The 23,734-nt window shown below is 40.9% G+C and overlaps 2 protein-coding genes across 3 annotated transcripts; one reads left to right on the forward strand and one right to left on the reverse strand.

Moving 5' to 3' along the window:
* Window positions 1-166: 166 nt before the first annotated feature.
* snap29 (synaptosome associated protein 29) lies at window positions 167-5,443 on the forward strand. Its single transcript, XM_020643860.3, has 6 exons — window positions 167-318; window positions 942-1,178; window positions 1,327-1,520; window positions 3,657-3,742; window positions 3,823-3,927; window positions 4,211-5,443. Exons 2-6 carry the CDS (start codon window positions 942-944, stop codon window positions 4,369-4,371), a joined length of 783 nt encoding a protein of 260 aa, XP_020499516.2. The 5' UTR covers window positions 167-318; the 3' UTR covers window positions 4,372-5,443.
* A 1,982-nt stretch (window positions 5,444-7,425) lies between these two features.
* On the reverse strand, window positions 7,426-22,994 carry si:dkey-178e17.3 (somatomedin-B and thrombospondin type-1 domain-containing protein). Of its 2 annotated transcripts, none has more exons than XM_020643920.3 (5): window positions 22,505-22,994; window positions 11,973-12,155; window positions 11,452-11,542; window positions 9,708-9,863; window positions 7,426-8,898 (listed from the first exon to the last, which is right to left on the reverse strand). In XM_020643920.3, exons 1-5 carry the CDS (start codon window positions 22,752-22,754, stop codon window positions 8,793-8,795), a joined length of 786 nt encoding a protein of 261 aa, XP_020499576.2. In that variant the 5' UTR covers window positions 22,755-22,994; the 3' UTR covers window positions 7,426-8,792. The 2 variants fall into 2 exon arrangements, with proteins under 2 accessions (XP_020499576.2, XP_020499575.2); XM_020643919.3 differs by having other exon boundaries at window positions 11,973-12,158; window positions 22,505-22,993.
* Window positions 22,995-23,734: the final 740 nt, after the last annotated feature.

A 23,734-nucleotide genomic window follows, 5' to 3' on the forward strand; every position in this document is an offset into this window, starting at 1 on the left:
CAGTACGGCAACGCGTAAGGGACAATCCCAACAACCTATGGATTGTAGTTATGTTAGTGGAATTTGGTTGACGACACAAGTACTGTTTAAACAATAGTGATTGATTAAAAAAATAAAAAAATAAAAAAAGGGACCCTCTTCCATCTGATTTCACTTTTAAGTGTTTTCCTTAAAAGTGTTTCATTGCAATGCGCATTTGTTGCGCAGGATTAGCTGTTGGGACCATAGCGCGGTGACGTCACAAAACGTGACGGGGATACGTCGTGTGGCCAATTTATCCGCTGCTGAAGTGAACGTCTACATCGCCGACGGTCAAAGGTTTGTCCCCTTAAATCGACCAAATATCTGGTCTGTAAAGCTTAACATTAGACCGTCTTTTTTTTTAAAAAAGGAGGCATTTCAGTTTACTAGCGTCGCTTTTCTTAGTTTACTTGTGGGGTTTTGTGGTTTTATTAAACTCCTCAGTCTTCGTTTAGTAGTGTCAGCTAGCCAACACCCCTTAGCTTACCTTTAGACATTGTGACGCTGTAATGTTGTTTACATTACTTTCCGACATTATTGTTACGAAGTTGTTTTAGTAGGTCAGTCATATGAAACAATTTGACAAAGTTTCACCATCGTTCAGTCTCGTTTGGATGTCTGAAACTTGTTTTCTTATTGTGATCTCTGCTGCGTTTCTCTGTTATGTTTCCATCTGTCGTGTCAGCTGATCCTCCAAATGATTCATTATAGAGACATGGATCATTGATTTTTCTAGATGTTTATATATCTATTGATTGTGTTCCCGTTTAAAAAGTGTCGTAACTCCCATAGTCCCACCCTCCAGATAATTACACAAACTAATCTGATTGTGAAAGTGGATCCTCTCCTGACATGTGTGAAGCTTTTGAAAGTCCTGTGATTTCTGTGTGTCAAAAAAAAAAACTGTGTGCACCCCACAGATGGCCTACCCTAAATCCCACAACCCATTTGCAGATGATGACGATGAGGAAGATTTTAAACCCAAAAGTAGGGGTTTCAATGATGATTTCAGCGACAGCGGGTTGAGCGAAGCAGAGAGGAAGCAGCGCTACCTCCAGCAGGAAGTGATGCGAACAGCTCAGTCTGCTGTGGACAGCAGTCATCGTTCAATTGGTCTCATTTATGAGTCAGAGAAGATGGGCGTAGAAACTGGAGAGGTATGTTGACATGTTCAGCATTATCCTGGCTGGCACACAGTGAATTTCCTCGCCTCTGAGAAAATGACAACCAAACCAAAATGTTGTGGTTTCTTTAGATTCTCCTCTCATTCTCTCTCGCTCTCTCTCCTTCTGTCTTTGTGTGTAGGAGCTGATGCGACAGGGTGAGGTCCTGAAAAGGACGGACAAAATGTTGGACAACATGGATCAGGACCTGAAGACCAGCCAGAAGCATATTACCAGCATCAAGAGTGTGTGGGGCGGCCTTGTCAATTACTTCAAGGGCAAGCCAGAGGAAAAGCCAATTCCTGAGGAGCCAAAGGCTTACCAGGGGAGTGATCGGTAAGATTGACTCCTTTCACAGATTTGTTGATGGTTTATTTTTTATTTATTTTAGTTTTTAAGGGTATAAGCTTTCAATTGATCGCTAAAATGAAATTCAAATTCTTATCTTTTAAATAGCTTCTGCTATTTGTCTGTAGTGGTTACAGTTTATTCAGGCCTCCCAGAAAGTGATGGCATCAAAGGCGTTATGTTTTCTAGTGGTGCGTCTGTCGGTCTGTCTACTCAACTGTTGTAAATGAGATTTCTCTGGAATGCCTGGAGGACATTTCTTCAAATATATTTAAGACTTGGACTTACAGATGAGATGATTACTTTTTCGTAGTCAAGGGCCGGGTCACTTTGATCTGTGAAAGATCATTTTTAATCCTCAACCAAATAATTAATTTGATTTGTTGGTTGTTTCACAATGATGAAGTTATGAGTTTTTATTTTTAGCAGAACGATCAGTCAACTTCAGCAAAATGTTGTTTTTTTCTGACCAGGAGTCCCTTACAATTCTTGTAAGAGTGATAGGTAAGAAATGTCTTCAGGAATTATCTTCAGATTTGGCTTAAACCTCCAATTAGGCTCAAATATGAAGTGATGGGTTTCAACAGGCAGACGAGCTGGCGTGCTTGTGCGTCTCCGCCAGCGCGGACTGTACACAGCTCTACCAGGCATCTTTCTCTCCAACGTGCGCTCACTGTGCAACAAACTGGACGGACTTCAGCTACTGGTGGGAAGAAACAGAGACTTTTATACATCCTGTGTTTTGTGTTTCACGGAGACGTGGCTGTGTGGACTGATACCGGACTCTGCGCTGCAGCTGGCAGGATTCCAACTCTTCAGAGCGGATCGAGACCATCGAGACTCACAACTTTCCGGGAAAAAAAAAGGGTGGAGGAATCTGTTTCTATGTTGATAGTGGCTGGTGTACGGATGTAAACGTGATCCAAAGGCATTGTTCTCCTGAGCTGGAATCTTTTTTTCATCTCTCCCTCCACCCTGAAGCACTGTGCTGATCAGCTGTCTCCAGGCTTTACAGACATCTTTAACAGCTCATTGGAGACAGGCCATGTGCCAGCCTGCTTCAAGTCCTCCACCATCATCCCTGTCCCCAAAAAGCCAAGGACCACAGGACTTAATGACTTCAGACCCGTCGCCCTGACCTCTGTGGTGATGAAGTCTTTAGAGCGCCTTGTGCTCTCCCACCTCAAAGACATCACAGACACCTCTCCAGGACCCCCTGCAGTTCGCCTCCAGATCCAACAGGTTTGTGGATGATGCTGTCAACCTGTCCCTTCCACTTCACCCTCAAGCATCTGGACTCAGCAGGAACCTACGCCAGGATCCTGTTTGTGGATTTCAGCTCTGCTTTCAATACAATAATCCCGACTCTGCTCCAGGACAAGCTCTCCCAGCTGAATGTGCCTGAGTCCACCTGCAGGTGGATCACAGACTTCCTGTCTGACAGGAAACAGCAGGTGAAGCTGGGGAAGAATGTCTTGGACAGCAGGACTATCAGCACTGGCTCCCCTCAAGGCTGCGTTCTTTCTCCTCTGCTCCTCTCCCTGTACACCAACAGCTGTACCTCCAGTCATCAGTCTGTCAAGCTCCTCAAGTTCGCAGACGACACCACACTCATTGGTGGTGAACTGTTCTTTATGTGTTACATTAACGCTCACTGGACTTTAAAAATGTATCATCCTTACATGCAATCTGTGAGTAGTTACACACATTAAGATTTTTTCTCATAGTCCACTGCACAGGCTCCTACATTACACCTTTTTTGTACATTTTGTTTTTTATTTTTAAATTATATTTTATATATTGTAATAGCTTCTTATACTGTATTATTTAATTTGTTGCTATTTCTGCTTTATTTCCTTGTTAATTCTTTAGCACCAATACACCAAGTCAAATTCCTTGTATGTGTAAATGTACGTGGCAATAAACCCTGATTCTGATTCTGATCCTGTGCAAGTGAACACAGAGCCGAGAACAACAAAACCAGGAGTTTGACTGAAATGATGTTTAAAATGTAGCATATTATACCTTTTTTTTTTTTTTAAAGTGTGCTTTTGCTGTGTACAGCTTCTTGTTATGAACTCTCCTTCACTCAATTGTTGAACAATGCGTATATGACTTTCTCAGACTACAGAGTGCCTTGTCCAGCAGCAGAGAACAGGAAGATAAGTACCAAGCCAGCCATCCAAACCTGAGGCATTTGAATACTGAAGGTAAGATTTGCAGAAGAAACGAACCTCTTCATAACCAAAAGTAATACTGGTTGCCTTCATTATTCTTTACCTTGTTCCAGGATTTGGGGCTTCTGCATCGATAGATGACAGCTCATCGCGGCAGAATGGATACCCTCAAAATAGACACCTACGGGAAGCACACCAGACCCTCGACAATAACTTGGGTAAAAAAGCTTTACATATGAATCCTCTTGTATTTATAAGGAGAGAAAGTTAATATTTGGTTATTTTCAAATGAAAAGTGTTGTAATTGTTGGTAAGAAAAACAAAACATTTATCAACCTATAGCCTTGGTTTAAAAAATATATATATTCATGTTTTTATTGAAATGTATTAGTGTCCTGCATATTCTGACTGAGATTTGAAATCTTAAGAGAAATTAAAAGACCCCCATCAATGATTGTCTTCTATTCAACAATTGAACACAATCCTTTGTAAATCCTGCAGATGAGATGTGCAGTGGCTTGAGCAGACTGAAGAACCTTGGAATTGGCCTCCAGTCGGAGATTGAAAGTCAGGACGACTCCATTGATGCTCTGCTGAATAAAGTGGACAAGATGGATGGGAAGATTAGCAAAACGAACCAACAGATTAAGAACCTCAAATAAAAGCTAACACTTGGGACTCATTTTACAGAAACTGAACACTTCAACAGGTCCTTCCCACTTTGCTCTACGTCCTGGCCTTTCTTGAATAAACTTTGTAGAAACACGTACCGGTAACTGTCACAGATAAGAAAGTGAACATATTTTGAAACTAATCCTTTTCTTCCAGGATGACTGACACTTTTCATTTCATATCTTTTTGGATCTTTCCATAAATCTAAGTTTACTTAGAAACTGCTCCGGCCACTTCACTGATATGTTACATGTGTTTAGAAGGGATGACTCTACACCATGTGTGTAGGGATGTAAGGGATGATTATGTCACGCTCAAATTAGTTTTTTTTCCACATCTTGCCCCACTGAACCTCAGTCTGAATGTAGTTAATCACCAAAGCTTCACAAGTTAGTGCATCATTCAGGCTACATAGAGAAATGGCTCGATATTCAAGAAATTATAATTAAGTGGATTTACAAGAACACAGAAAATGTCTTAAATTACAATGTTTGGTGTGTATGATTCATGTCAGTGCTAACTGGAACGACTTGACCTGCCTCCACATTATGTACGAACACATTGTATGTCCAGCTCAGTTCACTTTTTGCCTTACATATTTATATATTTGTGTGAGCGCTAGAATAGCTATTAGTCCCGTGCCATGATTCCTTCTCCACTGTTCCATCTCCTCATGAGATGCTTTACTTTGTTTGAAATATTGATTTCTTTGTTTGAAGTACGTTGTGCTGTTTCAGTGCTTTCTATAGTGTTATATCGCTTGTTAATATAGAGAAACGTATGGGACACTGCAGATTGAAATCAAGTGAATTATTGTACAACACAAAAATGTGAAGAAGCTAGATGTTAACATGAAGTTAATCTGAAGAATATCCCTTTTATTATTTACAATATATCTCCACTAGGATACATGTGTACATGAAAACTTTTCAATTCAATCATAGGTTAATCCAATGAAACTGTTAAAAATAGACAAAATGTGGATCATAATGTTTCTGATTTTGCCATTTATCATGCATTCTTATCAAAACCACATACCCAATAAAAGCATCTGTAAGGGGAGTTTAAGTTGTTTGGAAAAAATTATTTGTAGAAGAGAAGCAGGAAGTCTAAAGCACCACAAGGTGACGCCACATCTCAAGGATGGAACACGCATGATCTCCTGCCGACACAGCTATTAATCCTGAATTGGTTTGTGCATATTTACATGGTTATTTTAATATTTCTGTGTTGTAGCAACAAGGTGACACTATAAGATAAAGGCACCAATCCATATTACAATTGAGAAACTAGCATGTTTGTCACAACACTGTTTCCTCGCAGGATTAAATCTGACAAAGATCAGTAGATTTAAGTCGAGCCTCAGCAGAGAGAGGCACACATTTGAATGCATTTACAATCAAAAGCGTTCAATTGAATTGTCTTGTAATGATACGTGATCCTGAGAAACAAGACATCCCTTTTTGTTTTCAATATGATCATCGTGTGTGTGTGTGTGTTTACTGTACGGACTGTGTTGTATTTATACCAGCTGTGTTGCTGTGCAGGTCATGTCCACATGTGGAGTTGTCCATTCATTATCATTCCTAGGTGTTGGACCAGCTGCTCCTGCAGAGGCCCTCATCAGGTAGACTTGCTAATTACAGTACACATGTCTTAAAACACACACTCATCTTACAACACTGGGGGGACACAGAGGGTGGAAATTGGGGTACTTTTCTTTATTCCATTATCCAGCCCAGTTAAGTGAAGAAATAACAAACAGGAATACTACTGGTATCAATTTTAGGAATAAGTGAGTACATTAATGAACTGGTAATTTAAAGGTCTTGGTTGTGTTTAAGTTGTTAGTGGGTGGGCGCAGACTGTAACCGTGGTAAAAGTGTATGATCTGCTATAGGTCTGAGTTTTGACTCAAATATCTTTGTGTAAAACAATCTAGGGTTGGTGCAGAAGCCCCCTCAGGTGGAGGTAGCTCTACACAACCCTGACACCTCCTATAAACGGAAGTCACCCCTGGGTTCTCTCCTTTAACACCATCCGTGAGGGCCAGGAGGGCTTTGAACAGCTGTCTTGTCAAAAGCAAACAGTGGCCATGCTGTGACAAAGGCCGCCAGTGCTGGAATGCCCCCCTTTTCAGCGGGCATAATCCCAGAACACACTGCTGTCAGAGCCCATCAGGCACTGGGCCAGAGATGGGTCTTCCTGCCCTTTGGAAAGCGGGTTAGCAGCAGAGTCCGAGCAGCCAGGGGGGTAAAGCCTGCTTCAGAGGGGATGGACTGTCAGGCTGACAGCACTCTATTGCCACTGTTGTAGTAAGAGAAAATAAAGAGTTGTGCTGACGGAGGGGAGTTTGGTAGGGAGAGGGGGGAGTGCAGGGAATGGGTGGCTGGAGAGGTTAATGGAGGAGGTAAAGATCAAGTGCCGCAGAGATGAAACACAAAAGAAGACAGGAGAATCTTTCCCAAAGGACTATAATCGATGATTTGCCAGATATTTGTTCCTCCTGTTTTCCACAAAGGTCATAGTACCTTCTCCATTTTTCCTTAATTTCCTCCCAAACAGTGATCAGTGTTTGTACTGTGCAGTAAAAATGTAATTGCAGATGTTTTTCTCGGATGCTGTTTGTTGTCCATGTTCTCGGGCTCTGTGTTTAGCCCATCCACACATCTTCTCTGGCAGTTACAGTTACATAACAAAAGCAGACCCCAAATTGTTGAAGAATGTTACGCCAAAGCACGATTATAGACATTAGTTGTCATTTTTCTTGTCGTCATCTCGTTTACACCGCAGGAAAAACATGCAAAGAATGTAACAAAGGTATGTTGATGGGTACATGTTTGCATTGAGTTATGTATATTCAGCAGTGCTCCCCTGCTTAACTGTGAGGTTCTGCGTGTAAACACTGGTCAGAATGAAGGATGTACTTATCAGGGCTGAGCTTAGCTCATAGTAGTTATCACAGAGGGGAGAGGGGAGAAATGCTAATGATGGACTGTGTAACACAAACATTTCAATGTTGCGCAAAGATATTCCACATTGGAAAATATGACGAGAGGGATTCAATTACAGTGTAGTTTTTTTATTTTCAATAATGGACAGTGTACAGAGTATGCTGTGCTGCACTAATAAAATCATTACCAGTTTTATAATAAATAAACACAAACACAGACACAGAGAAGGGAAAGAAAGAGAAGGACACGGCTTTCCTGAGAGAAAAGCCTTTCACTGGTACCAAGTGTCCTCCTCTCAAACTGACAGATCGAGAGATGAGGGAAGCTGAACTGAGCCAACTGTTCTTTTTGAAGTTAAGCAGGTAATGCTGTGGCCAAGCTGTAGTTTCTTTTAAAGACAACACCACAGGACAAGAAGGAAAAGGAGTGAAGATGAAGGAGCCTTGGGGAGTGCTGGGAGGAGATTCTGCTAATAAAATGGGAGGAACGCGGCTGTACATGATAGTTATATTGGATAATAAACTCCCTTGTGAAGGTAATAGGTTTTCTGAGGAGGGCGGGGAGTGAAAACAAGAGTTATTAAGCAATTCTGCCTTGGACACAGAGGACAGAGAGAACCACAGTGAGATTCTCTTAAATGGCTCTTTTTCCGCTCCAACAACCTTAGGTCTAAACAAATGGGGCTGATTTCAGATCTGAGTCACTTTAAAGATGACTTCAAAGATCAATAGTTGACATCAGAAGGCGGAAGCTTGATGGGAGACAAAGACACAAATCTCAGGACCTGAGAATTAATACCTGACATCCAACTTCACTTGCTGGTATAAATGTATTTTGTTGAAAGATAAAAAGGACTTAACTCTGAAACACAAAAATATGAACTCAAGGATTGTAGCGATGGACACATTTGGATGAACCAGTTTTCAGGGTCTCCAACCTGCAGGTCATTAAAGACCCTTAGGATTGGAGCTTAAACTGGGTGCAGCAACTGCTGTTTGGTGTTTATACTGTTGTATACAAATAACTGTAGTCATATAGTCACATATACATAACACATAAACAATCAAAAGTAGAAAATGTATAAAGCAAAATCATATATTCATATATTTATACATTATGCATAAACAAATGCCATTATATTGATGGAGGTAGATAGCAAAGATTCAGAGGTATAAAAAAAGAAGGCATATATAGATGCTGCTGTGCTTTGGAGGAGAATAAGAACATAATGTGGCTGTAAAATGCAAGAACTTTTGTGTGCTTAGTAAAAGTGTATACAGTACAGAGAATGAGGTGAAAAGAAAAAGTGGCAGGATGCTGCTGATCTCCTTGAGTTACCCATCCAGTAATCTGGATCGGAGCGGTCTGGCTTGGCTGGCATGGTTCTCCACAGTAAGCAGGAGGTGTTGAGGGAAATCTTGTCCCTGCATACACATGTCTGGGGTTAGCATGTTGACTCACACAAAGAGCACAGAGGAGGGAGGGCACCGGCAGCCCTCAGAAGATGACTCTCGCACCCAGGAGCCATGACACCCTGGGACTAAGGCTGCTGACCAGAACGTTCTGCAACAAAAACGGATCATCTGTCATTATATCCCTGAGTTACAATATAGGAAACGTATTTGTGTGTAATCACAGTCTACTTTGTGGGAAATTTCTATATGATTATAGTATTTCCCATTTGTACTCATGAGATACATTGTGATGTATAGAAACCATAAGACAGTGCAGATGATGATTTTGGTCCAACATCCTTCACAATGATGCGTCCTTGTTGTCATAGCAGGAATATGGGGCAAGTTAAAAGGTCACTCCTTTCTTGGAAGGTAATATTTTTCAGGAATATGGTGGTGGCATTGGTGATGGTGTTAGTGTTATTGTCTTTGTTGGTGATGGTGTTTTTGTTTGTGTTGCTGTTATGGAGTCGGCGAGGATGTATGCTCCTGTTACTGATGTTGTTGGTGTTTGTTAGGTGATGGTGATGGTGTTAATGATTGTGATGTTGATTGTGATGGCAGTAGCGTTGGTGTTGGCCTTGCTGTGGTGTTGTGCTTGTGTTTTCATTGTATGTATGGAAAGTTATGTAAAATAACTTTCTGTCACAAACAGCTTGCACTTGATCTTGAAGACATACATTCTATTAGCCTAGCTGAGCCTGACATCTAATTTAGTATTTAGTTTAAGTGCCGACCTCAGGGTCTTTTCACTCCGTAGTCGATGGCACGGTAAAATATTCTTTCTCTGACTCTTCTTTGCTACTGATGTCTACGCTTTGTTAAAAGATGTTCAGGCCCACTAACCTAAACTCAAAAACTCTCAGGAGTGTAATGAACAAAACTCTCTCAGTTACGTATTTCAGTGTTTTTGTTTACCTGGTGCTCTCTCGGCCGTCGCCTCCACAGCGGTCTGACTTTGACATGGCATCATTCTGACACTCTGCACAGACCAGTCTCTCTCTCACCAGCTGAGCACTCAGTTTGAATTTACACACTGCACTGGCCTGTTTTACACGCATGTACACACAGTAACTGTACGCACAGAGGGAGGAGAAGGAGAGAAAGAAGAGGTGTCAAAAATAATAGACAAAATTTCACTTATTTATGATACCCAATTTTGGCAACAAAAATAATTTAGAGGGGTCAAAAAAGTTGAATCACACTTATCGTATATCAAAACCTCCATAAATATATGCTACTACAGCATCAGCAAACCACACAGTCTAATGTTACATGTCCAAAATAACACAGGTGTCAACTCTTCCCTTGAAGTTGTTCCAAAGCAAAGCCAATGTTGCCAATTTTTCACCAACAAAGCAAGCTGTACTTGATCACAACGACCAGACAAATGAAACATTCTGATTCGAGATTAGCTCCATTTGAAGGTGATCCAGCAGTGTCGCGGTCACCTGCCGTATCCTAATATCAACACAGCTCAGTCTGTTCACTGGTAACAATAACACGTTCTTGTTTTTTTGCTCACTGTTTTCTCTGGCAGGATCTTTGAACTTCTGCACTATCTATTTTGTCTCTGATTCAGTCAGCTGCGACAAAACACCATCCCCAGTGGGATGGTATGTCCAAGAAAACATGAAGACATAGTTTTTCTTACAGAGACTCTTGAGGTCTTACTCCAGCTATATCATTGCGAATGTGAATTACAAACACAATTGCGATACTTTAAGTAATCTGCTAAATCATTGTAAAATGTGACTCATTCAGATCATGTCACATCTACAATCTGAGATCATCATACTGTGTTATTTGAACTCCTCTTTCCTTGGCCATCTTCCATTAAAAAAAAAACAGGCACCAGATGTCTCTGCAAATTATTCAAACATATCCCTCACATTTATGAGTAATGTTCTTCCAAGTCCCTGATGCTTTGTATTTCAGTCAAAACAAGGGTATCTGATGTGCATTTTAATCAGTGTGAAGAGCTGTGGGCTGTCTGGAAGCCAGCCCTGATTTTATCCCCTCGTTACTTGTTTTTCCAGATCTGAGAACATCTGCAAACGGCTTAGATCAAATATGACATCTGAGCAGGTGGAGTGTTCCTCTTACATGGTCGTCTTATCAGTAAAGGTCAGCTCATGATGCTGATATTCTATGACAACATTCGTGTTACACAGTCAAAGCAATTTCAAGGCGCTGTAGCTTTGGCAACCTTGGCCATGGTCTGTACTCTGTAATCTTTTGGAGCACAAAGTTGATCTTAAATTGACCTTTGAAACTAAGACAAAACCAAGGGAAAAAACATATATGATATATGATAATAAATCCCAGATATATAAGTAAAGTTGAAAAGAAGCTTCAGAGCTTGAAACATGAAAGAAAAGATGATGCTGGCAAAAATAATAATAATAATAAAGAAATAAAATAAAGAATAATGGATGCTTTTGAAAAACACGTTTTGCTTTTTTAGGAAAGTTACACTGGTACTTTTTTGTAGGGCAGAACTTAAAATCACTCCACGCTCCACGCATTTCAGCTCTAATTACGCCCCTCTGCATCGACTGCACATGAAAGCCAGCATGACAGACAAAAACAAAGTGGCCACGCTAGGTCACTTTTGAGCAGTCTTGCATGTTTGTTTGTGGTCTGATAATTAAGGCCTTACCTGGCCTTCTCCTCCTTCATCAGCATGTGTGGTCGCCTCCACGGGTCCTTGAAGTTCCTCTTGAAAGAATCAGGCAGGATCATTGCCACCTCTGCAGGTCAGGTGGGGTTAAAATGGAGGAAATTAAATGGCAGCAATCATGTCTAAAACGTGTTTTTATATTTAGTATTTTTTCTTTATACTTTTGGAAATTTTCTTTAAATTACAGAACAGTAAAGGGATAATGAAATGCCACATTTGTTTTTCTTGGAAAAGTGTTTATCTGTGTCCTGGTGATGTTTAATTTCTAGAAAAAGTGTTTCAACAGTCAAGAGCAGAACGGAGACGTTTGAAACACTGCAGCTGGAGATAAGGCTTCAGACCAGATGTGTGCAAATGTGTTACTTACAGTACAAGTGTGAACAAGTTGTACTCTGGGGACTACTGAAATACCAAATTAATATGTAACAGAGGCCAGAGTGAGAGTACGTGCTTGCATTCATGCATGCATTTCAGGGTCAGTTAAAAGGTCATGTTCTCACCTTTCGCGGTGCTGCATGTGGTGTTGTTTCCGAAGCATCCTCGGCGCTGTTTGAGGTCGGGACATGGCGTGCCTCCGTTTCTCGGAGGAACAGACACCAGGCGACTCCTCTCCGTGCTGCCCACACTACATGGTGAGGTGCATGAAGACCAGGGACCCCAGGAGCCCACCACACAGTCAATGGCTGCTGGGGAAGCGGGAAAACAGGGAGATCAGTCGAAGGGTTTTGTATCAGAACGATAAACGTGTTAAGTCCAAAGAAAAAAAATGGATATTCCTTTTTATCAATTCTGCAATTTGAAGTGACCATATTTGGCTAACAGGGCACAAACGCATGCAGCCAATTTGATGTCCACTTCAATTATACAGTCTGTGGTTTAAGCTCCCCCAGATGTGCAAAAACACATGCTCTCCTGAATTGATCTATACCCCTGAGATGGTTTAAACTTTGAAACTTTCTTTTAATCTTTGCTGTCATGTCTTATTGCGTGGCTGAAAGTGTGAACTGCAGCACACACCCAGATTTGTATAATTTGGTACAGGTTATTTATACTCAGGTAGGTTGGTAGCAAACAAGTTACCGGGTCATTACCATCTACTAATATCAGATCCCCCAGACCCAGAACCCCAGACTCAGGAAGTCTGCAACCCAGGTCATATGTGTGCAGCCACTTAAATAAGAAGCTAATTATGCATCCTGTTTGCACACACACACACACACACACACACACACACACACACACACACACACACACACACACACACATAGTGCGCCACATAAACAAAATAGCAGTAGCAATCAGGCTTCCTGTTCAGTAGGCTGATTTGGCCAATTACATCAGGCTAAGAGGAAGCTGTATTCATACCACGTCTGCTCTGATCAAAGCTGAGAGTCTCCAGCGGTAATCAGGCCTCGTCAAACACAGACATTTAATAGCGGCAGACATTTAACAGCTTGGTCAAGAGGGGAAGTGCCAACTGCATAAACAAATGAGGAGAGAGGTCTTCTCAACTTTCACCGAGATATTGATAAATGGAAACATTTACATCAGAATACTAAATTCAAGAAATCTGATGTTGCAGTGAAGCTTCTGCTTTTGGGGATGTACACAATAAAAGTTGAATACAATGAGAGCAGGTGCACACAGCGTGAAGCTATTAGATGTTCTCGGGAAATTACAGGCAGCGAGAGGATAAATATACCATAACTGGATCTAATCCGCCCTCGCTGTCTAATCTACCTAATTCTGTCTTTATAATGCACACTCACCCTGCAGTACAATGGTGCAACTGAATAAGTGTGTGTGTGTGTGTGTGTGTGTGTGTGTGTGTGTGTGTGTGTGTGTGTGTGTGTGTGTGTGTGTGTGTGTGTGTGTGTATGTGTGTGTGTATATGTGTGTGTGTGTGTGTGTGTGAACAGTAGAAAGAGAGAGAGAGAGCTTTCAAGGTGCCGCCTGTTCAGTTCATTCCCATGGTCTTGTTGGGGTTTCAGAGGGTGAGGGGGGGCTGCAGTCTCAGTGACAGAGGCGATCCACAAAGCCACTGTGGAATCTCTGCATTCCTGCACATTAGTGCTGCCCACCTGACACTCGCCTTTCCCAGATCACACACACACACACACACACACACACACACACACACACACACACATCGAAAACAATTTCTGTCAGATTAAAACCCACCCACTTGGGCTTGTTCCACCTTCAGTCATCACCCTAAAACACACAGACACACACATTACACCGTGTACTCCTGTAGAGTGACATGCACTTTGTAAAGAGAATACAGAGGGGTGTAATCGAATCAGACACATATCAGCTTCCTTCTCTAGCCTCCTCCACCTCATGTCCTCGCCTTTCCTTCCTCTTACGTTCTCATGAGCAGCTCTTTTTCTGATGTTTTTCTTCCTTATGGTGTAAAAAAAAAAAAAAAAGCCGACCAAACAGACCAGTTTAGGTCTTTCCTTCTGTGAAACTGATAGGGTCAGCGAGTTCCCGCACATGAGGGGGAAACGGGGTGATTAGCCCTCCGAGCAACCAGGACTGAGGGCCAGTCTGGAAGTCTCAGCCTGTTGCCCCTTAGCCACCAGGGGTCAGAAGGCAATTACCAAACTGTGGTGGTCCCCCTGCTCTGTTTCTGGTACCAGCAGTGCGACAGTTCTACCACCCACATGATAACCCTGCAGACAGTCTGCGACAGCCTCAGTCTCTGCGTCCCCTGTCAGCATTGTTGACGGGAGAGTTGGAAAGCCGACCTCCGCCGCCACCTCTGACCTTTAACCCCAATACAGGAAACAAATGGCACTTGTTGTCAGCATGTTCAGCCATTGGGTTCACCATCATCTGATACTTTTACAAAGTGTTTTCAAGTGGTTAAAATAACTCATCTATATTTGAAGAGAGTGTTATGTTTTACCTTCAACTGACTTTAGATCTGTACTCTCTAATGCAGAAATATGTCAATCTGAAGGTCCTAAAACTGGGACAGATCCAGACTTTTTGACTGGGGTGGCCCACCTGGGGCACTGTCTTTTAGTGGATTGGCCTGAAGTTTGTGTTCATACACGACACACGAAGGGCTCTGCAATTAATCAAGTCTCAATTTCAATTGCTATTTTGCCCTAACACGATCAGGAAAACAGAAGAATAGCATTTAATAACCCTTTCTAAGTCCATGAATTATATCTACTTTAACTACTGGCATTAAAGTATCTTACAGATGTGTATTTTTTTTTAACATTAAAAAGTATCACATAAGAGTGGCAACATGTAAGTCTTCTTAGCTTACTCTTTTAAGGACTGAAAAAGAAGATGAATTTCTAAAGTTACAGTTAAGTGTATACGAGCTAAGCTAAAGGTGCCCAAACGGATGATTTTAACAATCAAATTTCATGGATCACCAAGGACGCCCTCTGGATCCGTTCCTTCCCCTGAAACCATATTTCTAATTTAGCCTCGGACTATAACTTAAAGATTGTACATAAACAAGCCTTTCTGGCAAAATGACAGTTTTAGTCATTTTTGTACTTTTATTTTCCATCAAATTATCATTTTTTGCGTCGGTCTAGGCTAGGTTAAAACAAAAGTAAAGTCAACTGTGTGCCAAGAGTTTACGAACAAAATCTGATAACAGCCAGTGGTTTCTTTGTTTGCTGACACATTCAAACCAGTTGTTTTTACATGGGCTTTAAAGCAAGATATCTGTAGAGATTGTTCCTGCGTTTGAAACATTTAAATACGCAGCCAGAGTTCGAAAAAGAGAGTTGACAGTGATCAGAGTTTGTTTGGATCGAGTCATACTGCATTGCCGTTGATTTTCTCGATAGTTGGCAAAGCTTCAGACAAACAAAACTAACTGAACCGAACTCTGAATGCATCCAGCTTCAACACTTTTATCTCCAGACTTGTCAGCCAATCTCCTGTCACACTGGCTACAGTGAGATAAAAGTGTGCTATCCAGCCTTTCAGAATGGCATTCTTTTGCCCTTTCTTACACTTTCCCTGATTTCTGCTTCCATTTTAGGTTTCTGCAACAAAAGAGTTATCAGACCTGCCCGCCCAATTTTCTTTATCTTCTTCTTCCTTTATCACTTTGTCCCCAATTCTCTCTTGTTCTTTCTCCCCCATCTGTTGCTTCTCTTTTTTGGTCCTCTCTTTACCCTCCCACCCTCTCGATCCACCCCCCACCTCCTCTTTAATGGGACCCAGATGTCCAGCTGCTCTGAGGACCATTGCACCCCAAAAACCTCCCCAGCTAACCTCCCACCCATGTAGAGAACTGGGCCCTGGTCCCATCAGACAAGCCTTGTAATGTTCAGACACACAGGGGAGACCCATAAGGCTGTTAATAGAGGTGAGGGACACAAGGCTGAGCCCTAATAACAGGTTAACACATAAATGTTTCCTGTAGACACCTTGAAAAGAGGAGCCAAACAAACCAACTCATTAAAAGGGTTCATTATTTTCTGTTCAAACTGCAGGAAGTGCTTGTATTGCATGACCTGCCAACACTCTAGCATGAGGGAAACACAAGAAATATCCATTCTGCCACTCTTTAACCAGAGGTGCTGCTTATCAACAGGCAAGGCGGGAAACTGCTTGGGGCCCAGACCAGTAGGGGGGCCTGAGGGCTGACAAACTTTAAAGCAATTGCACATTTTCAGCGTCTCAAAATGTGCAAATTTTGCAATGACAGTAGGAAACCTCGCTAAGGGGGCCCAATCTGACAACACTCACTCTCATTGCCCTGCTAAACATTGCATGCATTATTGCTGTGAAAACAAAAGTTTGTCAATGAAGGTCAATAAAGAAATGAAGGAGAATTATTTGTTTACTGGAGAGAATAAGGAGAGGAGTAAGCGTCGGGACACTGGCAGAAAAAGTGGTGATGAATGCTGGTTGGAGGCCCCAGACTTTAGAATTGCCACTGTCTTTATCTCACTGCCCTTAAAATCAATGAAACTACCAAACATTTACAAAAAAGAGTTTTATTTACAGTGAAAAGTTCACCTGTTTACCTTCAAAGACGTCATTCAAAGACAAAGTGAACTTTTCCTCAGATTAGTTTAAAAAGCTGAGGAAACATGCGGAAAAGTCAGAGATAATATGAGCATTGTGAAAGCAGTCACCTCTATACTGCCTCAGGTTCAAGACAAGAACAAACTTGAACAACAAGGAAAAATTCAAGGTTCAAAAACAAAAATTCAAGGTTTGTTTTTAATCTAAAGAACAGACTGTTGACTGTAAATATGTCTGAGAAGCTGATTTCCACTTTTCCTCCTTTTGTGGAAGAAAAGAAGATTACTTCTGCCCTTAACTAGACGACTGCCTTAAAGAAAAGTCATTTATATTACTACCTAAAGGCTTAAGAGGATAATATAAATGACTTTTATAATAGTGAATTGTACTCAACACTTAAAGCTTAAAGTTCACAGCTATTATTAGTGATTCAATCATACTAATATGTACAGAAGTTCTTTGAACTAAATTATAATACAAGCATGATATACAATAACCAAAATGAAAAATGAAGCCAATGCAATGCTGAAAAAAGTGCTGTTCCTTGAGTTTCCACTTAAGGCTGGCCAGTCCTGTACACACCCATTCTAAAAAACCGACAGCAGAAATAAACATGTGTACTGCCTTGCACAAAAAAATTATTTGGTCTGAATATTTCAGGTGTTAATGCACAGACTGTATGAGGGGTAGCAGGGGTGAATTTTTGTAATTCATCCATTTTGTTTCTATGAAGAATTTATGCATAATTATGGGCATGACTCTTATGACTGCAAGCAGGCGCATAGCTGCAGTGCTACAAGGTTTACGGCTGGCCTTAACCCTCCTCTTTGCCAGTTATTAGGTTGACCAAAAGTTGGTTGAGATGCCATTTTCAAATTGGTAACCGCCATCGATGGGCTTTAGAAACCAAGTGGTGACATCACTGAGAAAACGTCCATATTTTAACAGTCACCGTGTAAAACACAAAACGAGTCCATGTTCATAGAATAACGTTCATCACAACAAAACATGCTGTTTGCTTAGACACCAACGCTTATGCTGATCAGGTACATTTAAAAATGTTAATGGATTTAGCATGTTGTATAGCATGCAACTTTTGCTGTGTACAACAGGAGAAGAGACTTAGAGGCTGAATTGATGGTAGACATAAAGGAAACTAAAGAACAGTTACTTTGTTATTAACACTTTTGCTATCTGGCCATAAAGAGTCCAGATGATGGATATCAAATTTGCAACCAGGATTAACTATTGCAGTACGTGTGTACCAGGAGAAACTGGAAGGACAGACTGCGGCAGCTGGGATGTTTCAGCTTCAGCATTGTAAAAACATTCATTACTCATTGATGCTAAAGGGAGAACATGTTTAAAAGCAATGAAGAAGAGGAGGGGAGTAAACGTAGTTGGGAAAAAGCAAACATGATGGCATGCCAGCGCACCATGCCAATAGGAAAAGGAAGAGAAACAGAAGGAGGGGAGGGAGAGATAAATGATGAGCAAACCTCTGGTGGATCAGAGGCTACAACACGTCCTCCTGCTGTAGTGAGAACTACCAGCTATACAGAAGGAGAGGAGAAGAGCTGCCCCTGCTCTTCCTCCTTACAGAGTTACAGTAGATCTGACAAATTATGTAACTTTCCATGTGTACTCCTTCAACTGGAGACAACGCCCCATATGGATTTCTAATCCTGTTCATTTAGCATCAGTCTTTTCTGCGGTTTCATTCACAATTATTAGAGTCCCATAAAATTCCATAAAAGGGACAGGTAGATTATCGAGTCAGACATCTGTTATTAGAAAGGCAACAACTGAGGCTACATCAAATTCTGCTACATCTTCCCTGCCTCTCCCATGATGCAGTTCTCCTTTTAAATTTCCAAATATTGAGTTAAATGTGTTCCAAATCCCATTCTGTTTTTTCACAAGCATAATACAGCTGCTATTAAAAGTATGTACACTGCATGCATGTGTTTTATATCAAGACAAACCTCTCCATTACACCTGTTGCAGTATGTGCAAACAGGTGTAACATAGTGTTGAAAAAGACTATTATTGTGGGTGCAAAATTGCCGCAAATTCAAAAATCATGCTGACTTGCCTTTATAATGTGTCTATATATTAAGCCATCCTGTTTTTTTGTGAAAAGTGAAAGGATATCTGTAAAAGTTTCAGTCTAAACTTTCATTAATGTATTTTCTTTAAGTTATCACTCTAGAAAAACATTTTCTCAAAATAACCTGAAGATAAAAGCCAGACCAAATCGTGGAGAAGGACCAATTATGTTAACTTGCTGTAAATCCACCATCTCAAGAGCCAACTTAAACTAACCTATGGATCTTAAACTTGTTGACTGTTGCATGACTGTTTAACTCCATTACTAATACCTAGCATCCAGTTCATTAAGAACCCATTCTGAAGGTTTTTCTGCTTAATTCTTTTGTTTCCAGAACGTTTTCCATGTTACTCTGACAAAAGGCCTATGATCATACTTAATAAGATATAATTAATGGTAAATGATAAATGGACTTGAGCTTGTTTAGCCCTTTTCCAGTCTTTTGATTACTCAAAGCTCTTTTACACTGCAGGTCACACTTACCCATTTACAGACTGATAGCAGAGGCTGTTATCTAAAGTGTCCATCAGTATTAACTAATCCCATTCATACACATGGTTATGCTGCCGATGGAGCAGCAAGAGTAACTTGGGGATAAGTGTTTTGCCCAAGGACAGATCGGACACATGGGAGCAGGAGCTGGTGATCAAACCCCTGACCTTCCGGTCGAGATATGACCGACTCTACCACTGAGCCGTCGCCGCCCCAAAAGGAAGGACATCTTTAGTTTAGAGCGAAAAAGACATTTACATTTTTAAACGATACATTGTGTAAGTGGAACTGTTTCCAGGAATGCACAATACATGACTTAAAGTTGTTTTACAGTAGACTGTCTGTGAATTATTCCTCCAGTGATTCAACATGTTTTATTTTAATCCCTAACAGCACTTAACAGAGACACATAAATATCGAGTGCACATAAAACTCCTCCACACTGTTAAAAAACTACACAAGTCCCTGCCAAAACCTTCGTTTAAGAAACATCTCTGCAGTAAATCTTATCTCACTCTTCAGACCTTTGAGTGTTTGTGTGTGAGTGGTGCAAACAGTCTGACTCCTTCTCTGTGTCTCCTCTGATGTCACCCACTTCAGGCTCTTCGCTCGGCTACAGCTGACACACGACTAAATTACAGACTGTGACAGACAGTACACAGACAGACGCCGCCATGCGTTGCAGAGCTGCAGGATCAGGATCAGATAAAGTCAGAGTGTGATGTGGGGGAGAAAAACATCAGGGGGCTTTGATGGAGCTGAGCTGAACTACAGCCTGTGTGCTGTTTATACAGGAGAGATGATCAGGTTGCAGATGGAGGAAGTAAAGGTGTGTTTCCCAGCATCCCTCAGTGTTCAATCAGCCATACAGTTTTGTAGAGGACATGGACGAGTTAACATTATCTTCTAGTTCATCTTAAGTCAGAATATGACTGATAACAAACCATCTTAGAAGTTAATTTTACAATTAACACCCAGTTAGTCAAATTATTTTAAGTCCCTTTTTCAAACATACTTTATAAGTAAGCCCTTTAATACTTGTATTTTTAACATTATAAAAAAGATTTTGCCTGATTTAATATTTATTATATCCTAATTTTGGCTGAAACTCTATTGATATCCTTATCTATTATAACTTGATGATTTAATGACCTGCACCCTGTAATTTGCTGTCTTTAACGGGCACTTTGTTACTTGTTTTTGAAAATACATAAATTAAATAAGGTTATAATCATTGTAAATCCTTCATGTTTGGAGTAAATCATAATCTTGTCCAATGAAATCCAGCAAACTTGTTGGTCATTTACACAGTCCTCGCAGATACAAAAGATTTCACCCAACACATGCATCATAAAACTCTTCCAGGACAGAGCTTTTGTTTTCCTGTGACACACCACGATCAACCTGTCCAAGCAGCATGTGAGGTCCACAGGGAGAGGAAAAAACTATCCTCTGACACGTGAATGAAGTGATGCACATGCAGCCGTGAGCCGACCTCTGAGGGCACAGCTGCTGCTGAACACAACAGTGATGACTCAACACTGACCTGAGGAGCGTCCCTGAGCTTCTTTCTGTGAAGCTTCATCCTGGCAGATCTATGAGATGGATCAAGTGATGCCTGGACTCGACTCAGCTGTCTGCTTGATGTTAAAAGCTGGCTTTATACCTGCCTCACACACATTGACAACCGATTCTACAATATTGCCAACTATGTGAAGTCAGATTTGTTGTAGGATTAAGATGCCACTATCCACACCTCTTGTTGTTTATTCTTTTTTCAATGCACAAAGTATCTAACGTTATCTTAATGAAGACAGTCTGAAAGTAGTGCTGAAGTCAAAAGCAAAAACAAAACTTTTTCTTGCATAAAAAGTTCTAGATTTAAGGTGTGACTTTTCTGCTGCTGTTTGTTAATATATATCTTTTGTATATTGTTTGGTGGTTTATTAGATAGTGCAGATAGAGAGATAGGAAAGTACAACATACTGATTGTCTTTACCACTTGACCGAAACACAACAGATTTTTTAAATACAATTTAGTACTGTAATGAATTTAAACTCAAATGAGTATGAGTCTTCAAATTAGCTGATTTAACTTTGCCCAGCATAAGTACACTAGCATGTTGTTGTTTTTCCAGCACACTGCAGTGAGACTTTAAAGTTAACAGTGTGGTCTCATAAAATGTGTAACTGCTTCTAAGTTTTTGTTTAACACTGTAAAGTGATTGACTTCAGTCTGAAGGGAGCAGACAGTTCTCATTAGAGCACAGACACAACTAGATGTGCACTAAATAGAGGGAACAGAGGAGCATTTAAAGTGCCCTTTGACCTCTAGAAGTGACAGTTAGTGAGCACTTTAGACAAGGGTCACAGTCTAAGTGTATCTACACACTGATAATTACTCTCTGTGAACTTGAGATGTTTCAACACACTGTAAGGTCCCTGAGTGTTTCCACAACTCTACTGTACTCTGACCATCTTCGGCAGTCTGTTCCCATGGTGTCCAGTCCCTCATTTGTCCATATATAGCAGCAAAGAGGTAACCAGCGCTCACATTTTCTTTGAACAATTACCCTTCATCTCATGATTCACAGCCCATATTATCTTTATATGTTGAGTAGAAAACTGCAACTCAAAAGTATTTTCCTTCATGATACACCATCTCCACATAATAGCCCATGAAATGTCAAAAAGTTGCACAAATGATTGTTTGTAAAAAGCTCAATACAATTTCTGAGTTTCTTTATTTGCATCTTCAAACTGCTTTTTTCTTCAGTCTAAAACATATAACAGTACTATGTTTATCATTCAGTCATTTATAACAGTATGTGTATATTTATACACATACTGTTATAAATGGGAAAATAAATGGAAGTCCTTACATTTAAGAAGCTTGAACCCATTAAACATTGGACATTTCTGATTGAAAAATCACTGAATCAATTAATCGATTATCGAATAGTTGACAATTCATGATTTCAACCCATCAATGTTGCAGATACTGCCTTGCTGATGCTGATTTGTGACTTTACGATGACTCAATAGTACTCTCGTTAACGACTTCTGAAACCAAGATCTGAAACTTCCAATGCCAAGGGTCAACACAACAAGCTTAAAAAGACACAAAACCTGCCATTGGTAAAACAGGCCTGTACTAATGGTCACCCCTGGATGGTCACTTTAAACAAACAGCCTTAATGGGCGCACTGGAGACAGCTACGTGTAGTATGTCTCACTGTCTCCATGTCACCTAAATGCCAGCCATCACCGGTTCAGACTGAGTTTCAGACTGGACAACAACAACATCCAGAGGAGGACGCATACAGAACCCGAAACAAATCTAAAGTTACTTTGAGGATTGATGCCCAAAACGTTTCAACATTGTCTTTGACCAGTATAATTAATGCAACTCACCGGATATTTGGCACACACGCTGGTAGTCCTCGCAACAGTCTCTGGTTTTCTGACAGTAGGTATCACAGTAGCATACAGTTTTCCTCCTGGTGTACTCAAAACATTCATTGTTCCGGCCGGTGCAGCAGTTTGGGCTCTCTCTCTCCCTGCAGCCCGCTTCAGCCTGAGGGAAAACCTCCCCGCAGAAAAACGCAAAATATCCACAAACGACGAACCCGAGACGCGCTGAGCTCCATCCGCGCGCTCCCATGACGGAAACTTTTTCTGGGTCCACTTGTTCCGCTCACTCCGCTGATGTATGCTCTACTTTGGATTCCTGCTTAAAACCTTACTTATGTCGAAATACACAGATAAAATAATTCGGCATTAAAAAAAATCCAGATTGGAGGTATCCTCGGCATGGATGCCTAGACGAACAACTGATGCGTAAAAGTGGAGCCTAAGTGCGCACCAGCTCCCTTCTATCCGCCTGCTGGACACCGCCCCTCAGAGCTACTGTTGGTTATTAAGAAAGACGTGCAGTCTCTCTCTCTCTCTCTCTCTCTCTCTCTCTCTCTCTCTCTCTCTCTCTCTCTCTCTCTCGATAAATGTTTGTAGAAAACGTCTTGTTTTTCTGTCAAAGGAAATCGAACCACCTCTGCTTCACGGATTAAAAACACGAATTGTATTTTGGGAGACACTGCCAACATTGAGTCCTTTTTAGTGACTTACTTGGATGGAAACAAAAAAGGGTTTTCAGAAATCCAAAAATAAGAAACACATGCTGTAAGTGACATGCTATCTGTTCTCAGTGTAGGTCATTTAAGACTTCAATCAAAAGATCTAATTCAGCACCAAGGACAGCGTCGCACCTACCTCAGACTCAAAATTAATTCATTGATTAAGTTGAAGTTAGCCTGGAAATAAGATCACATGAAAAGCTGCCTCAGAAAGGTTCTTTTCAAGCTTCAGCAACAAATGGATCACCACTCATCCAATAGGGCTAAGAGGATCCACCCTTGTTAGAGAAAGCTGGAGAACAATAACATTACTTCCCCTTCACTGCTTCTGAGTGAATGGAGGCTCTCTGAGAAACTGAACATTGGGGGATATCGTGTCAGAGAGCATCAGGCAGAAAAAGATAACTGCCTTCACTTTAATTTGTTGTGAAAGCATGTATATCCTTCTGTCAAAAAAAGTAACATTTAAGGTCAGTGGGAGAGTAATGGATTCAAAGTATTGTCTCCTAAA

Source organism: Labrus bergylta, chromosome 2 (genome assembly GCF_963930695.1).
Source record: "Labrus bergylta chromosome 2, fLabBer1.1, whole genome shotgun sequence".
Taxonomy (NCBI): Eukaryota; Metazoa; Chordata; class Actinopteri; order Labriformes; family Labridae; genus Labrus; species Labrus bergylta.

Bases quoted from the DNA above. Each gene is read 5' to 3' on its own strand.
- snap29 (XM_020643860.3), top strand. From the start codon at position 942: ATGGCCTACCCTAAATCCCACAACCCATTTGCAGATGATGACGATGAG. The intron at 1,521-3,656 runs GTAAGATTGACT...TGACTTTCTCAG, and splicing joins GCTTACCAGGGGAGTGATCG to ACTACAGAGTGCCTTGTCCA. The intron at 3,928-4,210 runs GTAAAAAAGCTT...TAAATCCTGCAG, and splicing joins GACCCTCGACAATAACTTGG to ATGAGATGTGCAGTGGCTTG.
- si:dkey-178e17.3 (XM_020643919.3), bottom strand. From the start codon at position 22,754: ATGGGAGCGCGCGGATGGAGCTCAGCGCGTCTCGGGTTCGTCGTTTGT. The intron at 11,543-11,972 runs GTGAGAACATGA...CCTGACCTGCAG, and splicing joins CACATGCAGCACCGCGAAAG to AGGTGGCAATGATCCTGCCT. The intron at 9,864-11,451 runs GTAAGGCCTTAA...CTGTGCGTACAG, and splicing joins ATGAAGGAGGAGAAGGCCAG to TTACTGTGTGTACATGCGTG.